Raw genomic sequence first — 27600 nt, 5'->3', positions numbered from 1 at the left:
CAGCAAACACATCAGAACAGGACTGGCATGCGTCTGTCTGTAGGATTCTATCAATCTTTCGTGCGGGACATTCCCTAATTTGGCTTTGTAAACCTGTGACTGTCACTTCCTGAAGACTAGAGGTCTGAAGAGAAGGCCAACTTCCAAGTCATTGTATTCTAGAATGTTCAATTACTCCAATGCATTTTGTATTATGCATATTTACGATGAGCCTGCTAAACATCCAATAAGAACCAAGAATTACAGCAGGCCCATGTTTCCATTTTTATTTTAGTATTCATAGGTCAGAGGTTCAAAGCATGATTCTAAATAGTCAATCATAACACCATCAGCAGTGAGAAATCTGCCTCATTTTAGAACTGTCTCATAGCCAGAGTTATCTGGAAACAACGTCAAAGTTGGGTGTCAAGTTCAGATGCTTAAAACAAAAAGCGGCACCAGTATGAGAACGTCGGCCAAGCTAAGAAATGCGATTTAAAATGTTGGTTTTCCCAAATGGAGCAAGCTACATGTATTTTGAATGTAACAGCGATTAAAATAGCTTAACATTCCACTGTAGGGTCCAGTGTGTATGGTCGTCAGAGTAGGCCAACAGTCTATCCACAAATCACACTTTCATGTCTTCTGTAATATTGCTTTTCAGACTTGTGTATTTCCAATGGGAACACCAACAGTAAACACACAACTTTCAAAATCAGCTTCCCTAGTATCAATGACTGACTGCTGTCAACTACTGGTATAATTTCACCACGCACATGTTGAGTCAGTAGGTCGAACAATGAATCTGGCAGAGTCTATGGTTACAATTGGTTGAAGTCAGGGTGCATAAGTTACAACCAGTGTTGTCAGCGCTATGTAACAAACCTCAGCACAGGCAGAGGGGGTGGTAAAATGAAGCATATAAACCTTTATTGAACAGCTTTTTGAAAAAATATTTACAAAGTGAATATACAGCAAAAGACATACTGTTCAAGGGATTCAAGTATGCAACATGGGGGGGGGATGAAAAAAAGAAGAGAAACTAGCTGAATGGGAGGGAGAAGATGTCAAACTACATGGATTATACAAGGTGTACATTTCCAACAGTAACTACATGGATTATACAAGGTGTACATTTCCAACAGTAACTACATGGATTATACAAGGTGTACATTTCCAACAGTAACTACATGGATTATACAAGGTGTACATTTCCAACAGTAACTACATGGATTATACAAGGTGTACATTTCCAACAGTAACTACATGGATTATACAAGGTGTACATTTCCAACAGTAACTACATGGATTATACAAGGTGTACATTTCCAACAGTAACTACATGGATTATACAAGGTGTACATTTCCAACAGTAACTACATGGATTATACAAGGTGTACATTTCAGTTGAGGAACCAGTCCCTACCAGTACTGGATGAGGAATAGGTTCATTAAAAAGCGACAAATCACCCATCCATTTCTCGGTCTTATTCCCAGTAAATATCATCCTATCACTAAAAATGTGTACAAAAGCACAGACTTTCACCTGACTGCTCTGCACTAATACTATGGCTAAACATGCTGTAAATGACAACAAAAAAGTGGAGACACGAACAGTCCTGAGAGGCAGGAACAGGGACGGGGTCGGCCCACAAGGGACGTCAGTTGGCTGAGGAAGGGGTGTTATTGGGCCTCGTCCTCGGGACAGGAGTGCCAGGTCAGCCTCTCCTCGTAGAAGGAGATGACCACCTGAGGGCAGCGGGTGTTGGCCTCGCGGGCCGGGACCAGGTCCGCCTCATCTGAGTCTTTCCTGTAGAGCGGAGGGACAGTGGTTGGTGTTTTAGTGGCTATTGATCAGAATAATAAGTATCACCTATTTTGCAAGTAGCACTGTTCAGGATAATAAAGTTCAGGTGCACATCTAGAAAACTACAACGTGGCGGTTACAAAGGCACATGTACAGTAATTTTAGGAGGTGAACAACGTTATACCAGGGAAGATAAATGAGGAATGGCTCTTGGGCTGTGCAACCCTGGAAAGGGGTGATATGAGAGCAACAGCACAGGTGAAGAGTTTATTTCGCAATTTGAGACTCACCACTTCATCAAGAACATAAGTTCTCCACTGCTGTCTGTAGCACCGATTATCCTCTCTGGATCCAGGCTCCTGGCAAAGCCCCGCGGCTTGTCACTCTGAAACACACGGTAGTCAACACAGCTCCCATGCAATACGTCTGGAAACCACAACAAACTGATAAAATAACTATTGCATTCTAGCCTATACACAAAAAAAGGACTACAAAAACAAAATCCTACAACATTGATTTGAAACAAAGGTCCAGGTTAATTCAGACACTCACCACATCCTTCTTCTTCTTGGCTTTGTTTCCCTCTGTCTCTGGCTCATCTGTTGAAGACTTCCTCTTGTTGGAGTCAGGATTCTCCACCACGGTCTTCTGTGCTTCCAAGAAAGCTGAGATCAGCTCTGGACAATCCAGGTTATCCTCTGGCTCCCAAGTGTTATCGGCTCTGAAAGGAAAGTCAGTGGCTATTTCTTTTCCTGCGTATTTCAAGACTATCAGCATACTGTTAAGAGTAAAACATGCTCTAGAAATGCAGCAAATTAAGACATTTCACAAGAGGTATATCTGTAACTAAAATGTCAGTCTTTGAAATTCAATTGAAATGCAGATTTCAACTAGCTAGGTTCTCCAGTATGCCACACAGGCAGAGGCCCCCAGAACTGTGCACTCACTCTGTAAATCCCTTCCACTTGAGGAAGAATTCCACCTTCCCGTTGACAATGCGCTGGTCCATCACCTTCTCCACAACATACTCCTCCGGCGGCTCTGCCTCCAGCACCTCCTTCTTCCCTTTGCCATTCTGCTTTTTACCCATGTTAGGCTGCGAAACAAGAGGGGAGGAGGTTTTCATCTTTTTAAAGAGACGAATTTGGGTTTTAATAACATGACAATGCTTACACAGACTAGCAATACAATATTAATATCAGATTGTTTTTCAAGTGATACTTTGACACCTAACGTGCCATTCCCTTATAAGGGATGAGCTAGTCAAATCAGCAGTCTACTTGCAAAAATATTTTTTGGGGCCTGGTATACAACCACACCATAGAGATCACAAGCTTGTAAGTCCTAAAAACCAGCATTAAGTTAGCATTTTCTACCCCTGGTTCATTGGTCATTCCTATGGGGGAAATGAATGGGTTTCTGCTCTATACCCCAAAAATATATGTTTACTTAACCAGGCAAGTCAGTTAAGAACAAATTCTTATTTACAACGATGGCCTACATGTAGACCCCTCCCCTAACAACGCTGGGCCAATTGTGCACTGCCCTATGGGACTCCCGATCACAGCTGTTTGGGATACAGCCCGGGATCGAACCCAGGTCGGTAGTGACACCTATCGAAATAGAACTACAACATTAGTTGCAAAATTTCTCATGGCACTACGTCGACCACGCATCTAGTCCGCTTTCTGATTACCAGCGTGAACGAAAACACAAGGATGGTATATTGTTTTGCTCAAGGCTGCAAACAACTCTTCAGTGGGAAGGTGCTTGTTTTATTGGTTAGCAAACAATGTCTAGGAAACTTTGGGTCGGTCTGATAATGTACGCTAAGCCTGTTAGGTAGAAGCCAAAAGGTGGTTTTATTTTACATATCAGGTAATATGATATGTATAGTGTTACCCATCGTTTTCTGTAATTATCCTTAACTAGCTAGCTATGATGAACATGTTTCTTTGCTGATAGGTGTTTATTGCCAAGCAACAGATCATGCTCACATGCTAAAGGTGGAGGGGAATCGCTTATGGAAATAGACTAGGCAGCCGATAGTGCAGTTCTTGCGCCCTCTATAGTCTAGGATTGATGTGCATCCACAGTGAACCGGCTCGTGCATAAAGAACCATCCATTCAAGCGCCATGGCATAATTTCCCTCCTTAACCATCTAAAGGCGAGCCGTCGGGAAAAAAGACGTGAAAATGTGCACTGTCTTAAAATAATTTCAACCACTATATAGTGCAGATCCAGCGCCCACTATGGGCTGCCTAGGCTGTATGGAGCTCGTGCGTTTTTCACTTCATCAATCATTCCTATTCTGACAGACAATGGTAACAAAATAACTTTGTTAGCTAAATAAAATGGGCGCATAGGTTGTCATTTTATTTTCTGTAACGTTACTGTTAGCTATATTGGCTTCTAGCCAACGTTACCTGTTTATTTACATCTACAGAATCTAACGTTTTAGTTCCAGATTCCGCTAGGCCCCCTCGTTTCTCCCCCCCATCTAGAACCTATTTTTTACAGGCCTAGGGGCTAGTCTAATGCTTGCATTGATTGTACACAAGCGAAGTAGTTCCTCAAAGCTAACTACTCAAATGAACACAACTAACGTTAGCACACAGTTTAGTTAACTATACATTTTGTGTTTGCTAGCGAAGTGGAATTTGCCATCTTAGTTAGCAAACTTCCAAGGCTTAGCTAGCTACTAGACATTAAGGTTGGCACAATGGCCGGTCAAATTGTGATTGCAAGGCCCAAAAGCTGCAAATTGAGTATCCCATTAGCACTTGTTATTTGATTAGGCAGTGAGAATCAGATATTCGTTTGATTAAAAAGGGCAGCTAGCTGACTATCAACCGAACTTAGTTAAGCGTGCTAGTTAACTAGCTAGCGCAATGAAATCCCTTTGTCAGCGTAGCTTTGGTAACATTAGCTAGCAAAGCTGTAACTAAATTGGCTACCATGGCTAGACACAAATATGCATAACATCAATTATCAGTCTACACTACACCTTGCATAATAATTCGAAGTTGGATCTTGAGGGACTCACCTTGCAAATCAATAAAAAGCTGATGTAGAATGAACGACGGAAAGCGAGCAAGCAACTTCGTTCTCTTCTCACCCGCGTGTGGTGCAGAATGTTGCTGCTGCGCGAGCGCCAAAAAAAAAACTCAGCCTTTCTCTACGGGTGCCGGTAGGGTAACTACTAACTAAACTTCGTACTCTGGATGTTTCCATAGAAATCGTTGAATCCTGTCCCAAACAAGGAACTTTAAATACACATTCTGTAAGATTTCCAGTAATGACAATTAATGGCATAGGCTTAGCTTTTGAAGAATATATACGAAGTGGTGAAATGATCAGAATTCAGAATAAACTTTATTCGCCAAGTAGGTTACATTTGCACATACTCAGAATTGTACTTTGTGGTAATATGGTGCTGCTAGTGATATACAACATTTAGATACAGAAGACAGACAAAGGAGTTTGCAGACATTATGCAAAAAATGGTAGAGTGAGCATAGAACTATAATAAAATGAGCAGTTGACATACAAATATACAGTGAATGACACAGTTGATATAGGGTGCATTATGAAAAAGTGGGCCATTATATCAACTGGGACAGTTTAATCCTGAAGCGTTTATTTCATTGTATGACAAGTAAAAATCGAAATTATTGTTACTGATGCCGCGTTCAAATACAACTGGGAACTCGGAAATACGAGGTCAAATCATGACCCGGTGATCTTCAGGTCTGATAATCAAAGCTCTAAAAATAGTCCCAGTTTCCGCTTTGAAATTTCGAGTTGGATGACTGTTCAAATCGATTTTTTTCCAAATAGGAGCAAGTTTTTCCCCCACGAGTTCCCAGTTGTTTTGAACGCAGCATAAGCCCTTGCAGAGAAACCACATGATCAAATTAATTGGTGTGACATCATAGAGGGGGAAGAGCAAGCTTCAAACAGGGAGCTCACACCGCCAGGCACTGTGCAAAATTGTGATGCAAATGTGTGCTACTATGTACTGGTTCATTAAAATAAATAAACAAGTTGCCAATATTATGTTACAATTTTGTAATTCAGTCAGTTGTCCCGCTTTACCAACCATAGCTAGCTAAAGTAGGACAGCATGGAGTAGCTAAAGTGGGACAATCTTATAGGCTTTTCCAATGGAGGAAAGATATCCAGTTTACATTAGGGACCCCTGTACTTAGGTTAGGCAGGGCTCTGGTTCTTGTAATGCTGTTATTTTGTTAATTTTTGGCACCAAGCAGAACTACAGCAGGGTGAATTCAGAAAAAGTGAGAAACTTTTTGCATTTCCGTCTGCTGTAACCACTTATGTAAAGTTTGTCGGTCCTGGTTTTTTTTTTATATAAAGAGCACCTACCAACGCATGTGAAGCTTGGTTATGCACGATATTCTGTAAGAGCTTTCGTCTCCAAACCACTGCAGTGTAAACATTTTTGGGGATTTGGCCATGTTTTAAGTGTGTGCAGACAGACAGAGTATACTGAAGAACGGTGTGTAGTAAAAGGATGACCATGTTACAATTGTGGTGGGGATCATGATCCCGAATTCCTGGAGTGCCCTGTAAGGGTGAAGGAGATTGAGGTGTCAAAAGTTAGAGGCCAATCAAATCTCCTATGCAGAGGTAATTAAAATAGTTGAGAAACAGTGGAGGCTCCTCAGTGGAGGAAGGGGAGGACCATCCTCCCCAGGAATTATAAAAATAAAATAGTGAAACTTTTAAAAAATATATCCTTTTTAGATAAAACTATACTAAACATCACCAAATAATTGATTGAAACACAATGTTTTGAAATGAAGGTCTACAGAAGCCTCAACAGCACTCTGTAGGGTAGCACAATGTTGTAGCCGGAGGACAGCTAGTTTCCATCCTCCTCTGGGTACATTGACTTCAATACATAATGTAGAAGGCTCATGGTTCTCACCCCTTTCCGTAGACATTACTGCATGATTGTAGCAGGTTTACTAACGCGTTAGTTCTAGTACCTACACTACCGTTCAAAAGTTTGGGGTCACTTAGAAATGTCCTTGTTTTTGAAAGAAAAGCACATTTTTTGTCCATTTAAAATAACATCAAACTGATCAGAAATACAGTGTAGACACTGTTAATGTTGTAAATGACTATTGTAGCTGGAAACACCAGATTTTTTATGGAATATCTACATAGGCGTACAAAGGCCCATTATTAGCAACCATCACTCCTGTGTTCAAAATGACACGTTTTGTTAGCTAATCCAAGTTTATCATTTTAAAAGGCTAATTGATCATTAGAAAACCCTTTTGCAATTATGTTAGCACAGCTGAAAACTGTTGTTCTAATTAAAGAAGCAATAAAACTGGCCTTCTTTAGACTAGTTGAGTATCTAGAGCATTAGCATTTGTGGGTTCGATTACAGGCTCAAAATGGCCAGAAACAAAGAACTTTCTTCTGAAACTTGTCAGTCTATTCTTGTTCTGAGAAATGAAGACTATTCCATGCGAGAAATTGCCAAGAAACTGAAGATCTCGTATAACGCTCTGTACTACTCCCTTCACAGAACAGCGCAAACTGGCTCTAACCAGAATAGAAAGAGGAGTGGGAGGCCTCGGTGCACAACTGAGCAAGAGGACAAATACATTAGAGTGTCTAATTTGAGAAACAGACGCCTCACAAGTCCTCAACTGACAGCTACATTAAATAGTACCCGCAAAACACCAGTCTCAACGTCAACAGTGAAGAGGCGACTCCGGGATGCTGGCCTTCTAGGCAAAGTTGCAAAGAAAAATACATATCTCAGACTGGCCAATAAAAATAAAGATTGAGATGGGCAAAAGAACACAGACACTGGACAGAGGAAGATTGGAAATGGTGTTATGGACAGACGAATCTCAGTTTGAGGTGTTCGGATCACAAAGAAGAACATTCGTGAGATGCAGAAAAAACGAAAAGATGCTGGAAGAGTGCTTGACGCCATCTGTCAAGCACAGTGGAGGCAATGTGATGGTCTGGGGGTACTTTGGTGGTGGTAAAGTGGGAGATTTGTTCAGGGTTAAAGGGATCTTGAAGAAGGAAGGCTATCACTCCATTTTGCAAAGCCATGCCATACCCTGTAGACGGCGCTTAATTGGAGCATATTTCCTCCTACAACAGGACAATGACCCAAAGCACAGCTCCAAACTATGCAATAACTAGTTAGGCAAAAAGCAGTCAGCTGGTATTCTGTCTATAATGGAGTGGCCAGCACAGTCACCGGATCTCAACCTTATTGAGCTGTTGTGGGAGCAGCTTGACCGTATGGTATGTAAGAAGTGCCCATCAAGCCAATCCAATTTGTGGGAGGTGCTTCAGGAAGCAGGGGGTGAAATCTCTTCAGATTACCTCAACAAATTGACAACTAGAATGCCAAGGGTCTGCAAAGCTGTAATTGCTGCAAATGGAGGATCATTTGACAAGAGCAAAGTTTGAAGGACACAATTATTATTTAAATTAAAAATCATTATTTATAACCTTGTCAAAGTCTTGACTATATTTTCTATTCATTTTGCAACTCATTTCATGTATGTTTTCATGGAAAACAAGGACATTTCTAAGTGACCCCACACTTTTGAACGGTAGTGTATGTTGACTATGATGTTACTAACATGGTGATAACAATGTAAGCTGTGTGTGGCGGTTAGCGGTAATGATATGAAGGTTTGGCTGGGAAAGGTTTTTTGCTTGGCCACAGAGAGCTCATGTGTTGTGCACTGAAGTCCATAAGCGAAGGGAAAAGGTGAGAAAAGGACAGCGCGTAGATGCGACAAGTAATAATACAACAAGCAAAATGTTCATGCTGTTTGTATGTGGCTGCTCTGAAAGTGAACCATTTTTGCATGCGATCAGGGGTATATTCATTCCACTGATTCTGTTGAAAAACATTTCTTAAACAAAAGCAAACTGATCGAAACGGGGATAAACATACCTGAATTTGTCCAAAAGAAACTCTCGTTTGCAACTGTTGGACTAATGATTACACCCTAGATCAGCTAGATACAGGCAAGTGTGTTCATGGCGGTATTGAATGTGTCACTGTCTGTCACCTTGATTACAAAATTCTCTCGCACCTATGCTGTACATTTTCATTCATAGGATAGGTTGTAGCAACCCCAGCTGAGTGAATGGAATATAAATGACAATAAAAATAAGGCCATGTTCATAATTGTTTTTATCTGAAACGTCAGACTGCCACTGGTATCAAGAATGGTCCACCACCTAAAGGACATCCAGCCAACTTGACACAACTGTGGGAAGCATTGGAGTCAACATGGGCCAGCATCCCTGTGGAACGTCGGAGTCCATGCCCTGACGAATTGAGGCTGTTCTGAGGGCAAAAGGAGGGGGTGCAACTCAATATTAGGAAGGTGTTCCTAATGTTTAGTATATTCAGTGTATAACTAAATGCTGAGAGATGATCAGAGTGCAAATGCAGGATAGTGCAATGTTTTTTTGTACATTTCAGATGTCTTGATGTGGTGTGCAGCATAGAGTGCATGGTCCTTTAGTCTCTACTGGCTTGATGGCTGCTAGGTGAGGGCCACAGCACAGGGAAAGAAACTGTTCAGTTGGTGGATGGTTTTGACTATGATTTACCTGAACCACCTGCCACAGGTTAGTTTTTGTAAAAGGGAGTGATTGGGGTAGGGTTTGGCAATTCTTTTTTCTGCACACTTCCTTGCTCTGGAGTTGTGCAGGACCTCGGTGGATGGCAGCTGATGTCCCTCCCTGCAGACCGGACAATGCATTGCAGCATGCCCTTGGAGCGTGGGCAGACCCAAACCATACAGTGATTCGTTTTGGAAACCCTAATGGGGGTCCGGGGTCATGCATCCCTGGAAAAACATTGAGATTTGAACAATGTAACTGTCTTACCTTATCGTAAAGCAAATAATCTATGAATTACTACATTGTTTGTTTTTATCATATAAGTCGCAGCCGCACCGAAGGATGCTAAAACAAATGTTCCCTTACAGCGGATATTTCATTGCAAGGTTGTCGTTCTCCTGATCATGTTTTATACCTAAATAGTGATGTGTTGGCTAAGGTTTCAGAATGTATCTCAATTACTAAGCAAAACCTTGAGTCATAGTTCTTCTAACAGAGATGAAGAAAATGTCATTTGATTTGTCATTCTGTTTTTACAACAAACTCCTATCACTCAGTTTCTCTTATCACGCAGTTTAATTCTATCGATTTAATATGGACCTGCTCCAGTAGAGAAGCCGGTGTGGATATTCAGTGTGGATTCCAGGTTATTCTTGAGAGGTGGGATAAACGTACAGTAGATAGGATTCCACATAGAAGTGTTCAACCTAAAGACCTACCAGAGACCAAACACAGGCAACTTCATTATTTTTTTCATTTTATTTATTTTCTTAGGAAAGAATCATGTCACCAAGAACATCATTAGTGCTCTTAGAAAAATGTAATTTAAGTCGCATCAGTTTCATATCCTTCCCCATACAGCTTTAACACAATCAATCCCAGTTGAGCAACAACTAAACTAAAGAAAATTTGGAAAAATCCAAATAACTTCACAGATCTTCATTGTAAAGGGTTTCCCATGCTTGTTCAATGAACCATAAACAATTAATGAACATGCACCTGTGGAACGGTCGTTAAGACACTAAAAGCTTAGAGACGGTAAGCAATTAAGGTTACAGTTCTGAATACTTAGGACACCAAAAAGGCCTTTCTACTGACTCTGAAAAACCCCAAAAGAAAGATGCCCAGGGTCCCTGCTCATCTGCGTGAACGTACCTTAGGCATGCTGCAAGAAGGCATGAGGACAGCAGATGTGGCCAGGGAAATAAATTGCAATGTCCGTACTGTGAGACGCCTAAGACAGCGCTACAGGGAGACAGGACGGACAGCTGATCGTCCTCGCAGTGGCAGACCACGTGTAACAACACCTGCACAGGATTGGTACATCCGAACATCACACCTGCGTGACAGGTACAGGTACACCGGCAACAACGTCGCCTATGGGCACAAACCCACCGTTGCTGGACCAGACAGGACTGGCAAAAAGTGCTCTTCACTGACGAGTCGTGGTTTTGTCTCACCAGGGGTGATGGTCGGATTCGTATTTATCGTTGAAGGAATGAGCCTTACACCGAGGCCTGTACTCTGGAGCGGGATTCATTTGGAGGTGGAGGGTCTGTCATGGTCTGGGGCGGTGTGTCACAGCATCATTGGACTGAGGCTATTGTCATTGCAGGCTATCTCAACGCTGTGCGTTACAGGGAAGACATCCTCCTCCCTCATGTGGTACCCTTCCTGCAGGTTCATCCTGACATGACCCTCCAGCATGACAATGCCAACAGCCATACTGCTCGTTCTGTGCGTGATTTCCTGCAAGACAGGAATGTCAGTGTTCTGCCATGGCCAGCAAATAACCCGGATCTCAATCCCATTGAGAACATCTGGGACCTGTTGGATTAGAGGGTGAGGGCTAAGGCCATTCCCCCCAGAAATGTCCGGGAACTTGCAGGTGCCTTGGTGGAAGAGGGAGGTAACATCTCCCAGCAAGAACTGGAAAATCTGGTGCAGTCCATGAGACGCACTGCAGTATTTAATGCAGCTGGTGGCCACACCAGATACTGACTGTTACTTTTGATTTTGACCCCCACTTTGATCAGGGACACATTATTCAATTTCTGTTAGTTACATGTCTGTGGAACTTGTTCAGTTTATGTCTGTTGTTGAATCTTATTATGCTCATACAAATATTTACACGTTAAGTTTGCTGAAAATAAAACGCAGTTGACAGTGAGGACGTTTCTTTTTTTGCTGAGTTGATATATTTTTATATACACACACACGGTCCAAAAATTTAGAACATCTACTCATTCAAGGGTTCTTTATTTTTACTATTTTCTACATTGTAGAATAATGGAGAAGACAAACTATGAAATAACACCTATGGAATCATGTAGTAACCAAAAAAGTGTTAAACAAATTCAGATTCTTCAAATAGCCACCCTTTGCCTTGATAACAGCTTTGCATTCTCTCAACCAGCTTCACCTGGAATGCTTTTCCAACAGTCTTGGATTTCCCACATATATGCTGAGCACTTGTTGGCTGCTTTTCCTTCACTCTTGACTCATCCCAAACTATCTCAATTTGGTTGAGGTCGGGGGATTTTGGAGGCCAGGTCATCTGATGCAGCACTCCATCACTCTCCTTCTTGGTAAAATAGCCCTTACAAAGCCTGGTGGTGTGTTGGGTCATTGTCCTGTTGAAAAACAAATGACAGTCTTACTATGCCCAAACCAGATGGGATGGCGTATCGCTGAAGAATGCTGTGGTAGCCATGCTGGTTAAATGTGCCTTAAATTCTAAATAAAACACTGACTGTCACCAGCAAAGCACCCCCACACCTCCTCCTCCATGCTTTACGGTGGGAAATAAACATGCGGAGATCATCCATTCACACACACACCGCATCTCACAAAGACACGGCGGTTGGAACCAAAAATCTCCAAATTACAAATGGTCTAATGTCCATTGCTGGTGTTTCTTGGCCCAAGCAAGTCTCTTCTTCTTATTGGTGCCATTTAGTAATGGTTTCTTTGCAGCAATTTGACCATGAAGGCCTGATTCACACAGTCTCCTCTGAACAGTTGATGTTGAGATGTGTCTGTTACTTTAACTCTGTGAAGCATTTATTTGGGCTGCAATTTCTGAGGCTGGTATCTCTAATGAACTTATCCTCTGCAGCAGAGTTAAACTCGGGGTCTTCCATTCATGTGGCGGTCCTCATGAGAGCCAGTTTAACTATAGTGCTTGATGGTTCTTGAAATGTTACTTATTGACTGACCTTCATGTCTTAAAGTAATGGACTGTCGTTTCTCTTTGCTTATTTGAGCTGTTCTTGCCATAATATGGACTTGGTCTTTTCCCAAATAGGGCCATCTGCTGTATACCCCGCCTAGCTTGTCACAATAGAATTGATTGGCACAAACGCATTAAGGAGGAAAGAAATTCCACAAATGAACTTTTAAGGCATACATCATAAAGCTGGTTGAGAGAATACCAAGAGTGTACAAAGCTGTCATCAAGTCAAAGGGTGGCTATTTGAAGAATCTCAAATATATAAAATATATTTTTATTTCTTTTACACTTTTGGTTACTACATGATTCCATATGTTTTATTTCATAGTTTGTCTTCACTATTATTCTACAATGTAGAAAAGAGTAAAAAATAAATTAAAACCCTGTTCTAAAACTTTTCACCGGTAGAGTGTGATATATATATATATGCACCTGCTCGTTGAACATCTCATTCCAACACCATGGGCATGAATATGGCTTTGGTCCCCCCCTGGCTGCTATAACAGCTTCTACTCATCTGGGAAGACTTTCCACTAGATGTTGGAACATTGCTGCAGGGACTTGCTTCCATTCAGCCACAAGAGCATTAGTGAGGTCGGGAAATGATGTTGAGCGATTAGGCCTGGCTCGCAGTCGGCATTCCAATTCATCCCAAAGGTGTTCAAAGGGGTTGCGATCAGGGCTCTGCGCAGGCTAGTCAAGTTCTTCCACACCAATCTCAACAAACCATTTCTGTATGGAACTCGCTTTGTGCACGAGGGCATTGTCATGCTGAAATAGGAAAGGCCCTTCCCCAAACTGTTGCCACAAAGTTGGAAGCACAGAATCGTCTAGAATTATTACTCTACAGTTGGCACTATGCATTTGGGAAGGTAGCGTTCGACTGGCATCCACCAAAACCAGATTCGTCTGTTGGACTGCCAGATGGTGACGCATGATTCATCACTCCAGAGAACGCGTTTCCATTGCTCCAGAGAACGTGTTTCCATTGCTCCGATGGCAGCAAGCTTTACACCACTCCAGCCAACTTTTGGCATTGCTCATGGTGATTTTAGGCTTGGGTGCCGTTTTTACACGATTCACTGGTCCTGTTCTGTGAGCTTGTGTGGCCTACCACTTCCCGGCTGAGCCGTTGTTGCTCCTAGACGTTTCCGCTTCCCAATAACAGCACTTACAGTTGACCAGGGCAGTTCTAGCAGGGCAGAAAGGAGACATCCTAGGACAGTGCCATGTTGAAATTCAGAGCTCTTTAGTAAGGCCATTCTACTGTCAATGTTTGGCTATGGAGATTGCATGGCTGTGTGCTCAATTTTATCCACCTGTCAGCAACGGGTACAGCTGAAATAGCCAAACACACTCATTTGAAGGGGTGTCCACATACTCTTGTATATATAGTGTATATTTTATGGTCAAACAAATTAAGGATTTGTAAAAATTCATTCAGCCTCATTTACTCCCACACAGCAAAAAAAATAAAAAATAAAAAAATAGAAGTGACTAAGAAAAAAATAAATAGAAAATGAAAAATATAACTGTTCAGTGTATCTTGGAATCTGATTGGTTTTGTCCAAGGCAAAACTAACTTCTGAGGTATAAAGAACATTTTCAATATTTATCTAAATAAAAAGGCCAACTGAATAGGTGCTTTCAATTGCTTGAAGTAGGTATTATAGCCTACCTCTGTTTCTTGTAGAACTCTGTACAGTGTTTTTTCCTGTTTTATCTTCCACTACACTTCTTCAATCTCTAAGTAATTCTCAAATAATATAAACATACATACATACAATACTTCTGAACACAAAAACAGGTGAATGCATTGCTTCACTAAGTGGATGAGGGTTACATCAGTTTTATCATCAACATTGACCTACTACAGCGAAGCATTTGCAGTGGCTTAGGTGCACTTGTGTACCTCAACCAACCCTCTCCCCATGCAATAAAAAAAGGTCACTTCTACAATCTGCCCAAACCCTCCATATAGATCTGCTGTAGTTGAGGTAGAATGAAAACCAGAGTCAAAGCCCTGCTTCATAATATCAGAGAAAAGCATAGTGCTTAAAAAATAAAAAAAAATTAGATATTTTTTTTTTTTAAACATACAAAAATTGATCATACATAAAGCAATAGCCATGTACATCTGTGGATCACCAATACACAACTACCAAAACATGATTCAAAATTAAATTAAGGCCTTTCAAATGACATGTCTAACATATTGCCAGTTAGATTGAGTTTTGAAACATTTCAACTTAAACTCCAGAACTAAGGTCTATGAGGGAACATAGGTCAGAATTTCAGAAATCTTTATCAATAGATACTAAGTTGAAGTTAAAGGGGTACTTCAGGATTTTGGCAATGAAACCTTTTATCTACTTCCCCAGAGTCGGATGAACTCGGGGATACCATTTCTGTCTCTTTGCGTGCAGTCTGAAGTTAGCTGCTAACTAGCGCTAGCGTAATTGCTAACTAGTCTATGGGTATCTGTTAGTATAGACTTCCAGTCATTGAGCTAACGCTAGTTAGAGATAGTTTCACAAGCCAATGCGAACTTCCTTCATACAGGACACAGACATACACATGGTATCCACGAGCTGGTCTGACTATGGGGAAGTAGATGCATTTTATTTTCTCAGGTAGATATATGGCCTCATTGCCAAAATCCCAAAGTGTCCCTTTAAGATATAGAATTGGCGTTCTGTTTTTCATTTTAACTGGCCTACAATTTATTTTTGTAGGAACTATACAAATGATACTGCAGCCTGACATCCTCAGGACAACAATATATCCTCCTTGTAAGAAATGCTTTAATGATAATACAACCCTTTCCTTTACATAGTGAGGAAAACGTTAAGAGTCCAGTGTTTGAGGTACGTTTCTTTTTCTAGAAAAGAAAATCTCCATTCTGTAATATTTGTATTTACATGTACGTTTTTGGGTGTATTTATTTAAACATAAGTTTCTGCCCTTTTAGGCTCCCAAGGTCGGAGAGTCCAGACAAGGAGGAAGAGAAAGATCCGGAAACAGTCACAAGACCAGAATCTGGCCTGTAAGTTCAGCAAAAACCCAATAACACCCCTTAGTGTCAAGCGCCAGCAGCCCTGGCTGTATCAAGGCTTCTTCTCCTTCTTCCTTTTGTCCGGTTTACCTCCAGCTGACGTTGTGGCAACACTAGGCCGCCTGATATGCTGCACCACGACCCTCCCGTTGGCCTCGCACTGCAAGGTGTATCTCTCTGAGGTCAGGGGTCGTCCTGAGCCGTCCCTCAGCCTGGAGAAGATGTCCCTGGAGAGATGCTCCATGCGCTGGCCCGCGGCACCAAGAGCCTTGGCCGTGTGCTGCCTCTCCCTGAGCAGCCTGCTCCTCTGGGCCTGCAGCCTCTCCACCTCCTCCTGGAGCCCCGTGATGGCATCCAGCTTGCGCTTGCGGCAGTTCTGCGCCGCCAGCTTGTTCTTCCCTCGCCGCCGGATGTCCCTCAGGAAGGCAACCTGGGCGGGCGAGAGGCCACGCCCCTCCAAGACCTCCAGGAACTCCTCCACAGGCATGCTGACGATTTCCGCCGCCGAGAACGGGACATGCAGGGCCCGGGTGCGGAGTTCGTCGCGGCTAAGCTCCCGGTCTTCGTCATCTTCCCCGTCTTCGTCGCTGAAAGGCTCCTCTTTGATGGCTTTGTGGGGGAACGTGGTGGCTGACGGTTGGGAGAAGGCTGCGGAGGAGTAGCTGTGGTCGTGCCACACACTCTCGCTGAAATCCACAGGCGACCATGTGTCATAGTTGGCGATGCTCTTGGAGGGGAGGGAGTCCACCTCACTGCTGTAGCCCGTAGCTCCACCCTCGTCCTCAAAAAACGAACTGGAAGACGATGATGACACCTCAGACGCACCTGGGGAGTCAAGTGTACATACGAATATGTAAACTAATTTACAATGTTTAGAATGTTGCAGATATGTGATATACAGTGCCTTCGGAAAGTATTCAGACCTCTTGACTTTTTTCCACATTGTTATGTTACAGCTTTCTTTTAAAATGGAAATCCTCAGCAATCTACACACAATATCCCATAATGACAAAACCGGTTAAGAAATTTGTGCAAATGAATAAAAAAATAAAACACATACCTAATTTACTTAAGTATTCAGACCTAGGGTTGCAAAGCGTTGGAAAAATTCCGGTACATTTCCAGAATTTTCCATGGGAAGTTAAGCCAGAGAATTTTGCTTAAATTCATTAAAAAAAAAGTTAGCTTACAACAGTGAAACTTTTGTGGGATACACAAAGGCAATTCTAGGTCTTGTGGCATATTTTGGTTAAACTATCCCCAATTCAGTGGAATTGCAACCCTCTGCATGCACAGTGCATTCTTCCATTACATGTGCAGCTGATTCTCAAGATCTTGCACACTAGTGAGATGCTATTGAGCCCACACTACAACACTGTCTGAGCCCAGGACTACATGCTTTCTGTTAAGTTTTGATTACAATACTGGGTGGGGTGAATATATTTTGTATGACATACATTATTTTTTGTTAACTAGTAAATAGTAGACTGCATCAAAGTGTTTAAATAATTTATAACTTGTTAACAATTTCTGCTAGTTAGTTTGCTACCATGTGGGATTTAGCTTGCATGAGCCTGCTAACTGAGGAGTGTTAATTCAACTGTTTCCATACATGTTTCATTTTAAAACATGTATCTCACAAAGGAGTTGTTTAATCTAACTGCTTAACTATTTATCTGTACTTATATTTTTTTTACTAATATTTACAGGAAAATGCCACGGGCACTATGATGTGTGGAGACATTTCACTGCAGCTAATGTAGAAGGAAAAGCTGTGTACATTTACAAATACTGTGCCAAATCATATGTGAAGAATGCAACAAAGCTGCAGAATCATCTGGCCAAGTGCATAAAGTTCCCTCAGCGCTCACAACAAGCAACCTCTGACAAAAGTCCCTCTACTTCTATTCTAGGTGAAAATGATGAATCAGACACCTTATCGATAGCAACAGCTCATGGTCCACCTGGAATCAGAAGTTCTTTTTACTCAATGGAGGAATGTAGTGGGAGAAATGCTGAAGAATGTCTTGCTCGAGCTGTGTATGCAACTGGTTCACCTCTGATGCTAACAGGCAATGTGTATTGGAAGACATTTCTGAATGTTCTTCGCCCAGGATACACCCCTCCAACCAGACATGCTTTATCTACTCATTTGCTGGATGCAGAGTTCAAGTGAAGGTCAAGCAAATCAGAGAAAGCAAAGAGAAAGCAAAATAATTAACTACATCATCTCCACCCCTCAACCAGGATTCTACAAGAGCAGACACAAGGGACAACAGACACACCGGTCTCTACATTGCAGATGTGCTGAAGGCACCACAGAAGGTATTTGCACTGGTGACAGAAATTTCTGCGAACATGAAGGCTGCTTGGTCTAAAGTGGAGGAGTCCTACCCTCACATCACACCCATTGGCTGTGCTGCTCATGCATTGAAACTGCTCCTCAAGGACATCATGGCACTAAAAACAATGGATACACTCTACAAGAGAGTCAAGGATATGGTTAGGCATGTGAAGGGTCATCAAGAAATAGCAGCAATCTACCTCACCAAGCAAAGTGAGAAGAATAAGAGATTGAACCTGCCCAGCAACACCTGTTGGGGTGGTGTTGTCATCATGTTTGATAGTCTCCTGGAGGGGAAGGAGTCTCTCCAGGAAATGGCCATATCACAGTCTGCCAATATGGACAGCCCCATCAAGAGGATCCTCCTGGATGATGCATTTTGGGAGAGAGTGGTAAGCAGCCTGAAACCTATAGCAGTAGCCATTGCATGGATTGAGGGAGACTATGCCATCCTGACTGATGTTCAGACACTGCTTGCAGATGTAAGGGAAGAAATCCATACTGCCCTGCCCACTTCACTGTTGCTCCAAGCAGAGGAAACTGCAGTTCTGAAATACATCAAAAAGCGTGAAGACTTCTGCCTGAAGCCCTGGAAATTGAGCTCAGATGCATCCTGTTTCCATTGATCATCTTTGAGATGTTTCTACAACTTGATTGGAGTCCACCTGTGGTAAATTCAATTAATTGGACATGATTTGGAAAGGCACACACTTGTCTATATAAGGTCCCTCAGTTGGCAGTGCATGTAGAGCTCTGAGACAGGATTGTGCCGAGGCACAGATCTGGGGAATGGTACCAAACAATTTCTGCAGCAGTGAAGGTCCCCAAGATCACAGTGGCCTCCATCATTCTTAAGGAAGAAGTTTGGAGCCACCAAGACTTTTCCTAGAACTGAGAAATCAGGGGAGAAGGGCCTTGGTCAGGGAGATGGCCAAGAACCTGATGGTCATGCTGACAGAGCACCAGAGTTCCTCCGTGGAGATGGGATAACCTTCCAGAAGGACACCCATCTCTGCAACACTCCACCAATCAGGCCTTTATGGTAAAGTGGCCAGACGGAAGCCACTCCTCAGTAAAAGGCACATGACAACCCGCTTAGTTTGCCAATAGGCACCTAAACACTCTCAGACCATGAGAAACAAGACTCTCTGGTCTGATGAAACCAAGATTGAACTCTTTGGCCTGAATGCCAAGCATTACGTCTGGAAGAAACCTGGCACCATCCCTATGGTGAAGCATGGTGGTGGTAGCATCATGCTGTGGAGATGTTGTTCAGCATCAGGGACTGGGAGACTAGCCAGGATCGAGGCAAAGATGGACGGAGCACAGAGAGTACAGAGAGATCCTTCATGAAAACCTGCTTCAGAGCACTCAGGACCTCAGACTGAGGCAAAGGTTCACCTTCCAACAGGACAACGACCCTAAGCGCACAGCCAAGACAACACAGGAGTGGCTTTGGGACAAGTCTCAATGTCCTTGAGTGGCCCAGCCAGAGCCCGAACTTGAACCCGATCGAACATCTCTGACAATAGCTGTGCAGTGACTCTCCCCATCCAACCTGACAGAGCTTGAGAGGATCTGCAGAGAAGAAGGGGAGAAACTCCCCAAATACAGGTGTGCCAAGCTTGTAGCGTCATACCCAAGAAGACTCGAGGCTGTAATCGCTGCCAAAGGCGCTTCCAACAAATACTGAGTGTAAAGGGTCTGAATACTTATATAAATGTGATCTTTTTTTCTTTTAATACATTTGCAAAAATGTCTAAACCTGTTTTTGCTTTGTCATTATGGCGTATTGTGTGTAGATTTATTTTTTCCTCATCAAATTGTATCCATTTTAGAATAAGGCTGTAACATAACAAAATGTAAAGGGTCCGAATCCTTTCCTTAGGCACTGTATATAGCACAACAGAGGATCATCATGTCCCCTCTCCGCAATGCATTACTATCTCCACCAGTGTTAACCCTATTCTTTTTAAGCAGTGGTTGCAACTGTCCTGGAAGGGAGGGTTTGTGGGTGTGGCTTAAATCAGTCTGGAATTGGGAGAGAGAAGTGTGCTGTTTTTCAGCTAATTTCCTGCAATTCTATAATTTATTTCCATGGAACTTTAAGAATTTTGCAGTTTGAATGATAATTTCCTACAATTCTACACCACTTGCCATGGCTATTTCGTATGCTCAAACATAACAAAACCAATGGGGACCCCGATCAGGGCCCCTGGGATGTACCCTGTGTGGCCAGTCAGTAATCCAGCCATGGCAAAAAAAACTCCTAAATTCATTTATCTTTTCTATATACTTTGTCTGGGTTTAGTCGTTTAAGTATTTATTTTTTTGGTGTGGCGGCAACAATTTAGCAGCAGTACAGGGGAAACACTGAACATAAAGCCTCCCTAAAGCAGCCCCACAATTCTTCCAACTCACTTGGGGAGTCTGGGCCTCGAGAGCTGCTCTCCAGAGAAAGGCCGGAGTCTGAGTCGAGGTCCCCCAGGACACGAGGGTCGATGCCCTGTAGAATCCCCAGCAGCTGTGCGTCCATGGTTTCCAAGCAGCCACCCAGCCCCAGGAGGTTGATCTGGTCAAACACTGCCTCATCCAAACAGCCTTCCAGTGCACCATGGGACGATGACCCATTTCGTGTTCCGTTGACCACCGCAGCGTTCGGTAGTGCTGCCAGCCCTGTGGTCATACCAGGCGACAAGTTGGAGGAGTTTGTGGACTCGAGTCGGAAGAGGGGCCCTCTTGGTTGCCGTGCCACCAGGGTCCTGACTCCACCCCTTGGGGGGATCATGTCGTAGACGGAGCCTGTTACCATGGCATCACGGAGACTGACATCCTGGCTGATGGCACTGGAGATGTCGGTGTCGAGGTCAGACAGCTGCTGAGGAACCACACACACACACACATTATAAAAAGGCACGGACATAGACACACCCTGACATACACAGTAGCTCACAGGTAAATCACAGTAGCTCACAGGTAAATCACAGTAGCTCACAGGTAAATCACAGTAGCTCACAGGTAAATCACAGTAGCTCACAGGTAAATCACAGTAGCTCACAGGTAAATCATAAAACCCTTGGAGTTTGAAACCAACTGACATTTTCAAATCGCCTTCTCTTTTCACAAATAGTACCAAGACATCATTATCAAGGGATACCACTTACGTCAAATTCATAGATGGGCAGGGACAGGAATTGGCTCCAGTGCTGGTCGATGTCAGGGGGATGGTGGTCCTCAGGGCTGGAGAGAGGGGCTCCGCTACTTAACAAACCCTGGAATCAACAACACAGTCAAATCGTCACACACTGTGGAAAATCTGTGATGAAAAACATGGCAAGGCAAGCACAGCGCCTATTACAAACACACAAAACATGAGGGCCATCAAACACTGAGCAAATGGTATGTTAAACAAAGGCACGCCTACAGAGCTGAACGTTTAATCTAGCTAGCTAGCCTATTCCAAGACAGAATAAAAAAAAGAATGACTTGTTCTATGTCATCGCTGTATGTACCTCATATTCTAGTGTGGAACTGAGAGCCAGCTGGGTCAGAGAAACAGGTTCCTCTCTGCCTTCATCACCATACTCTTGGATTCGCCCCTTCAGTTCCTCAACCTCCTGATAACAGGAAAGACCGATAGAAAGAAGGGTGGACCAGAATACATTTAGGTACGGATCATGTTTCCATACCGTATACAAAAACAATTACGACAGCTATGATGGAAACAGGAAGTTTCGGTACAATTTTAAAAATGCAGACAGATCATTTTTTTGTTCGACATGGTGGGATATTTGTGTCTAAAATTGGGGAAGAAATGGGGGTGGAAACGCCTTTATGCAGAGAAATATTGATCAAATATAAAATGCAACGTGTAAAGTGTTGGTCCCATGTTTCTGGAGTGAAAATAAAATATCCCAGAAATTTTCCATATGCACAAAAAGCTTATTTCTCTCAAATTTTGGGCACAAATTTGGTTACATCCCTGTTAGTGAGCATTTCTCCTTTGCAAGATAATCCACCTGACAGGTGTGGCATATCAAGAAGCTGATTAAACAGCATAATCATTACACAGGTGCACCTTGTGCTGGGGGAAAAAGGCCACACGTGCAGTTTTGTCACACAATGCCACAAATGTCTAAAGTTAAGGGAGCGTGCAATTGGCTTGCTGACTGAAGGAATGTCCAACAGAGCTGTTGCCAGAGAAGTAATGTTTATTTCTCTACCATAAGCTGCCTCCAGTGTCATTTTAGAGAATTTGGCAGTATGGCCAACCGGCCTCAAAACCGAAGACCACGTATAACCACGCCAGCCGAGAACCTCCACATCCGGCATCTTCATCTGCGGGATGGTCTGAGACCAGCCACCCGGACAGCTGATGAAACTGAGGAGTATTTCTGTCTGTAATAAAGCCCTTTTGTGATTGGCTGGGCCTGTCACCCAAGTGACTATGCCCCTGCAGGCCCACCCATTGCTGCTCTCCTGCCCAGTCTTGTGAAATCCATAGATTAGTGCCTAATAAATGTATTTCAGGTGACAGAAGGAAATCAATTTACTGTAACTCAGTAAAATCTTAGAAATTGCTGCATGTTGAATTCATATTTTTGTTCAGTATAATAAACATCATATTGAAGTAAACTTGGAGTCATGCGATGATCCGTTGTGTTCCTCCCACTATGACCCGGGAAAACATGCAGTTTATTAAGTTCCAGATGAAATAAATTCTCAACTTCACAGGGATCTTGATGTTCCTTTCCAATACATATCAGGGGTCTTATTCTGGTGACATGATGATCGATGTTCGACTGCCTTACCCATAATCTCATCATGTAGAGTAGCCTACCCACACTATCTGTGAGCTGTTGGCTAGAGCGCACGTGCTAAGACCCGAGTATTTAACGCAACAGTTTGTGACAAAACTACTACTGGGGGTGAAAATGCGATGGACACTTAAGGAAAACAGTACATTTTGTGCACTACGTCATCACCCACTGATTTTTATCCACAAGTCAATTTGGTGGCAACACACCACTGGTGGGAAAAGTAGAATATTTTATTTATGTGGATTCTAGAATTGGAGTGAAAATATGTCACCAATTGAATGCAAAACGAGCTATTGATAGGCAGAGAGAAAGAAAAATGTGTGAAGATAGAGGCAGTCCAGAGAAAAGGGGTAAAAGATGGGGAGAAGGAGAGAATGGGACAAAGACAGCTTTGTAAGCAGTGTCAGCCACTGTGATTAAACCAACTGTTACAGGCCTATTCAAGGTTGAGGGAGTCTGAAAAACCCGGAAAAAACATTAACTTACATGGGCTAGTTGATCTGGACATTTCTGACAACTTATAAATACCTCTCTAAAGTATGCAATGACCTAACATGACAAGAGGAGCTGATAATGCTCTACCCAATTTCGAAATTGCACTTGTCTGGGACTTTGTAGGTGTGTCAATCCCAGAAGTTTAATTTACTACTTTCCTTTAGCCTAATAATGTAGGTTTCAGCTGTGTGTTTGTAGGGCTGTGACCGTAATGGAATTTTGGAAACCCTGTTAAGTGGGGAAATTTAATACTATTCTCCTTTGGTCCTTGGGTGAGTTTTTGTGGGGCAAATGCTCCTTATAGTTCAGGAGTGTCTAATGGTGAAGGCTGTGTTATCTTATCTCCCACGAATTCACTTGCTGCTTTTGGGAGACTTGTATTGTGTAACACCCCATTTATATAGGCTACACTCACACACACCTGCTCATACACATTCCTGGCTACACTCACACACACCTGCTCATACACATTCCTGGGTCTAAATCATCTTGTGGCTCTAGACACAGTTGAAACAAGTTCATGCATCAACCTGTTGAACAACCCCAACCGTCAACAGATTGATAACGTGGTTAACAGCAGTGCAGTAACAGTTAAGTGAAGCCTCAGTTATTCAACGGTCACAATTGGTTCATTGTAGCAGAAAGCAGATGCCTAAGCCTTTCCTCCTATAAAGCTGGAATATAAGGGGCATTGTTGCAATGTTTCAGACATTCTTTTTAGGAGAAGATTGCTGGGCTGCTGCATTCCAGACCAAATACTGTTGTAATTCTTTAGTCACTCAAATATCACGACTAACATTAGACATAGCAAAACGTATAGAATTGCAGGAAATAAGTTTTAAAATTGCAAAATTCTCTCTACCAAGACGAGGGTAGTGAACAGTTTCATGAACACGGCTTGTGCCCCTAGAAATAAAGGTGGCGCGTGCGCACCCGCGGGGCGCTGGATGTTCCCCAGTGCTGGAAGGGGGCCCGATTGAAACAGTTTGGGAACCCATGAGTTAGCCAAATAGTATAGGCCTATCAGAATACACTTCTCATTCCCACCGTCAGTTTGCTATACTTGTTGAGTAGTTAAAGGCCTGGGGGTTAGCATTTCGTCACAATAACTTCACATTAGGTATATTTTAGCTAAATGAGCTAATGCCATCTCGCTGCAGCACTCGCCTGATTGGGTATCTCGCAGGCTCCAGAGCTGGGAAAAGGCCCCGGCTCACTTAGCTGGGCGGCAGTATGGCTTTCGTCGACGGCGAGAAGTTCAGTGTCGTTGGCCTCTTCCCCGGTACTCTCTGACAACAGCCCCGCGCTAACATTACTGTTACTCGTGCTGTTTGGTGGCTCTCGGAGCTCCGAGCTGTCAGGTACTTGGTGTACGAGCCACGCGCTCAACTGCGTAGGGAACCGGATGGGCGACCCAAGCGCCCTCACCTCATCCAGGAGCCGACGGCAGGCGAAGAAATAATCCAACTCGGGACATTTGGGGTGCACGCTGTACCCGTCCCAATTGTCCCTTAAACTGTGAAACGGTGTCTGGATGTAGGCTGAGCTAGGACCGTCGTTAATCTCTAGCGGCGAGTAGGGGCCGTTCAAGTAACTGTCGACATCCACGCGAACTCCGATCAAACTGAGTAAGATCGTAAATTGGATCAGTCCTTCTGTGAAGTATTTCTTCACGTTTTGCATCTTTTTCACACTTTTGGAAGAACGTCCGTGGAGAAACGCTGGTCCCAGAGTTCACTTTAGACGACTAAACAAAGAAAATGCCAAACAAAAGAGCACGCTTTCCCAGTCAGACAAAGAGGTCCGCCTGACTGTACGCGGCCGGCGAAAGCTTTAGATAGCTAGCTACTGCACTACCTGTTTCTGATAACTTCCTGACAGAGACATGTCCTCAAACGAAGAACTGTACCACAATCGCATACAATAAATCATTTAAACCTAAATAAAACTATGATCTATGGGAATCTCCCGTGTTAGAAACGAATTCTAATAGAAAGTAAATATCCCGAACCTGTTCTTTCACTCCCTATCAGCTGCAAGGAGACTTGGGGAGGGATTTGCATAATTCACATAAAATAGGCCCAAAGCTTCCATCGCAACAGGGTCCGATTGGTTGAAAAGGTATTATGTTATGGAGGGAGCCAATCGTAGCGTCCCACCGGCTGTTTGTTGGATGCAAAATGTCACCCCATTCATTGGATTTCCGCCACAAACAAGACACACAGCCGTATGTACAAACATTTATACTTAGAAATGGTGCTTAAAACATATTGTATTCAATCTTAGACTGTTTCAGTTAATGCATCACAAGAACACTACCATTATTTAAAAACTGAACCTTGTTGTCAGGGGCGGGACCGGGACGGTACTTCTGGTGACTTAAAAAAAGAAGAAGTTTGGCCCACTGACCTACTTCGAGTCCAGTAGGCCAGACCTACCATATCAATGAATAAACCATTTTTGAATGAATGGAGAAGTTAAAAGCCACCCAACTACAAGATATCAAAATACCTTTAGGCCTTTTAAACTCAACATTACACAATATGTACAGGACAGTGTGTTCCCATCCATGTACCAACAGTAGTGATGGGGGGAAAATAGATCGTTACATATTGTGATATTATTTTTGACTATATCAAATTATAATGTATTGACAATATTGCAATATTATTTTTGCGATGGTTGGCTATACCTGCACCAAATCTCCAGTATTTTTTCTTCATAGCTTGTTCTCTATTTAAAAAATAAAAAAGGGGGAGCCCTTTTAGTTCCAATACTAATGCTCACCAATACTGATCAAAACTCGTTTTCTCATGGCTCTCTCTTGTCCCTCTGCAGTAGACATATGGTGAGCATTATGTTGTGAACATCGAATTGCAATAAAATCACAGTATCGAATCGCAATACATATAGAATCGTGAGAATCACAATACATATCCTATTGGCACTAAAGTATCGTTCTAACATTGTATTGTGAGGACCCTGGCAATTCCTATCCCTAACCAACAGGTCCTGTTGATCTTGGGTAGTCAACTTATGCAATTCATTCAAACATGCTTCAATAAAGTCTTAGTTATGAACGACAATGACTTAATCCTCTTCATACCTATGTGGAACATAAGGCTTCCACTTGTTCTATAGTCTCTGTTGACAATCTTTTGTCTGTCTAAAATATTGATTAGGAGAAAAAGAAAAGAACAAAGACAAAATTCGCTAGGCCTGTATAAAATCTTGAATGAGTGCATGACAAGTTCCTCTTTAAAGGTAGAGACAGGGTAATAGTAGGCCTAACTACTGCAAGTAGAATAGTCAAAAGTTTGGTTTGAAAGTACCACACTGCCTAGTGCCATCCTCTCTTGCTTGGTCAGTCCAGCCCAGCCCTGACAACAGGGTCATCCCTAGTAACCACCAATGATTTATATATACACTAGATGACTGATAGGGGGCGTCATGTTGAAACCGCAGTGCCTCCATCTTGCCCCCCACCCCCCCTCCCCAACAATGTCTACATTCGTTTTTGCCACATTTATTCTATTAGACACATTAGCGCATACTTGTATATTATATTATGTGAGCTAAACATAGGGACCGAATGGCACAGCGTTCTAAGGCACTGCATTGCAGTGTTAGAGGCGTCACTACAGACCCGGGTTCGATCCCGATCTGTATCACAACCGGCCGTGATCTGAAGTCCCATACGGCAGCGCACAATTGGCCCAGCGTCGTCCGGGTTAGGGGAGGGTTTGGCCGTCCATCTAAATAAGAATTTGTTTTTAACTGATTTTCCTAGTTAAATAAAATAAAAAATAAACATAATACATTTTAAAAAACGACATCACCAAAAACAACATTGTTATGTGTAATTGCGGGCTATTCTTTGGATGCTGAAATCAGTAGTTTTTGATAAACATAATTTTATGTAACATTGGATCTCCGGTCTACCCACAGTAGTCACCGCTCAACTCCATCGTAAATCGTGGAGTTGAGTTTAGTCGGCTACACTAGACCACTTGTTCTATAGTCTTTTGGAAAACCATAAACACAGGATGTTTTCCCTTATTATTTTACCAGGTAAGTTGACATTCGCTTTTACAGCACAGACCTGGGGAATAGTTACAGCGGGATGAATGAGCCAATTGGAAGCTGGGGATGGTTGCCATGATGGCATGAGGGCCAGATTGGGAATTTAGCCAGGACACCGGGGTTAACACCAATAATCA

At 42.8% G+C, this 27600-nt stretch overlaps 2 protein-coding genes across 5 annotated transcripts; both read right to left on the bottom strand.

Annotated features, from left to right (window-relative positions):
* Positions 1-251: 251 nt before the first annotated feature.
* Positions 252-4971, bottom strand: LOC115173934 (chromobox protein homolog 3). Of its 2 annotated transcripts, none has more exons than XM_029732455.1 (5): positions 4834-4971; positions 2734-2882; positions 2339-2507; positions 2077-2171; positions 252-1789 (listed from the first exon to the last, which is right to left on the bottom strand). In XM_029732455.1, the coding sequence occupies exons 2-5, from the start codon at positions 2874-2876 to the stop codon at positions 1663-1665; spliced, it is 534 nt and encodes a 177-aa protein (XP_029588315.1). In that variant the 5' UTR covers positions 2877-2882; positions 4834-4971; the 3' UTR covers positions 252-1662. The 2 variants fall into 2 exon arrangements, with proteins under 2 accessions (XP_029588315.1, XP_029588313.1); XM_029732453.1 differs by having other exon boundaries at positions 2734-2912; positions 4834-4948.
* A 9073-nt stretch (positions 4972-14044) lies between these two features.
* On the bottom strand, positions 14045-25426 carry LOC115173933 (endoplasmic reticulum membrane sensor NFE2L1). 3 transcript variants are annotated; one of them, XM_029732450.1, is made up of 5 exons: positions 24548-25425; positions 21578-21682; positions 21230-21337; positions 20487-20943; positions 14045-16546 (listed from the first exon to the last, which is right to left on the bottom strand). In XM_029732450.1, the coding sequence occupies exons 1-5, from the start codon at positions 25061-25063 to the stop codon at positions 15774-15776; spliced, it is 1959 nt and encodes a 652-aa protein (XP_029588310.1). In that variant the 5' UTR covers positions 25064-25425; the 3' UTR covers positions 14045-15773. The 3 variants fall into 3 exon arrangements, with proteins under 3 accessions (XP_029588310.1, XP_029588311.1, XP_029588312.1); XM_029732451.1 differs by having other exon boundaries at positions 20487-20940; XM_029732452.1 differs by lacking the exon at positions 21578-21682 and having other exon boundaries at positions 24548-25426.
* Positions 25427-27600: the final 2174 nt, after the last annotated feature.

Source organism: Salmo trutta, chromosome 34 (assembly GCF_901001165.1).
Source record: "Salmo trutta chromosome 34, fSalTru1.1, whole genome shotgun sequence".
In the NCBI taxonomy this organism is placed as follows: domain Eukaryota; kingdom Metazoa; phylum Chordata; class Actinopteri; order Salmoniformes; family Salmonidae; genus Salmo; species Salmo trutta.
The sequence above is the reverse complement of the archived record's forward strand: the minus strand, read 5'-3'. Positions and strand labels throughout refer to the sequence as shown.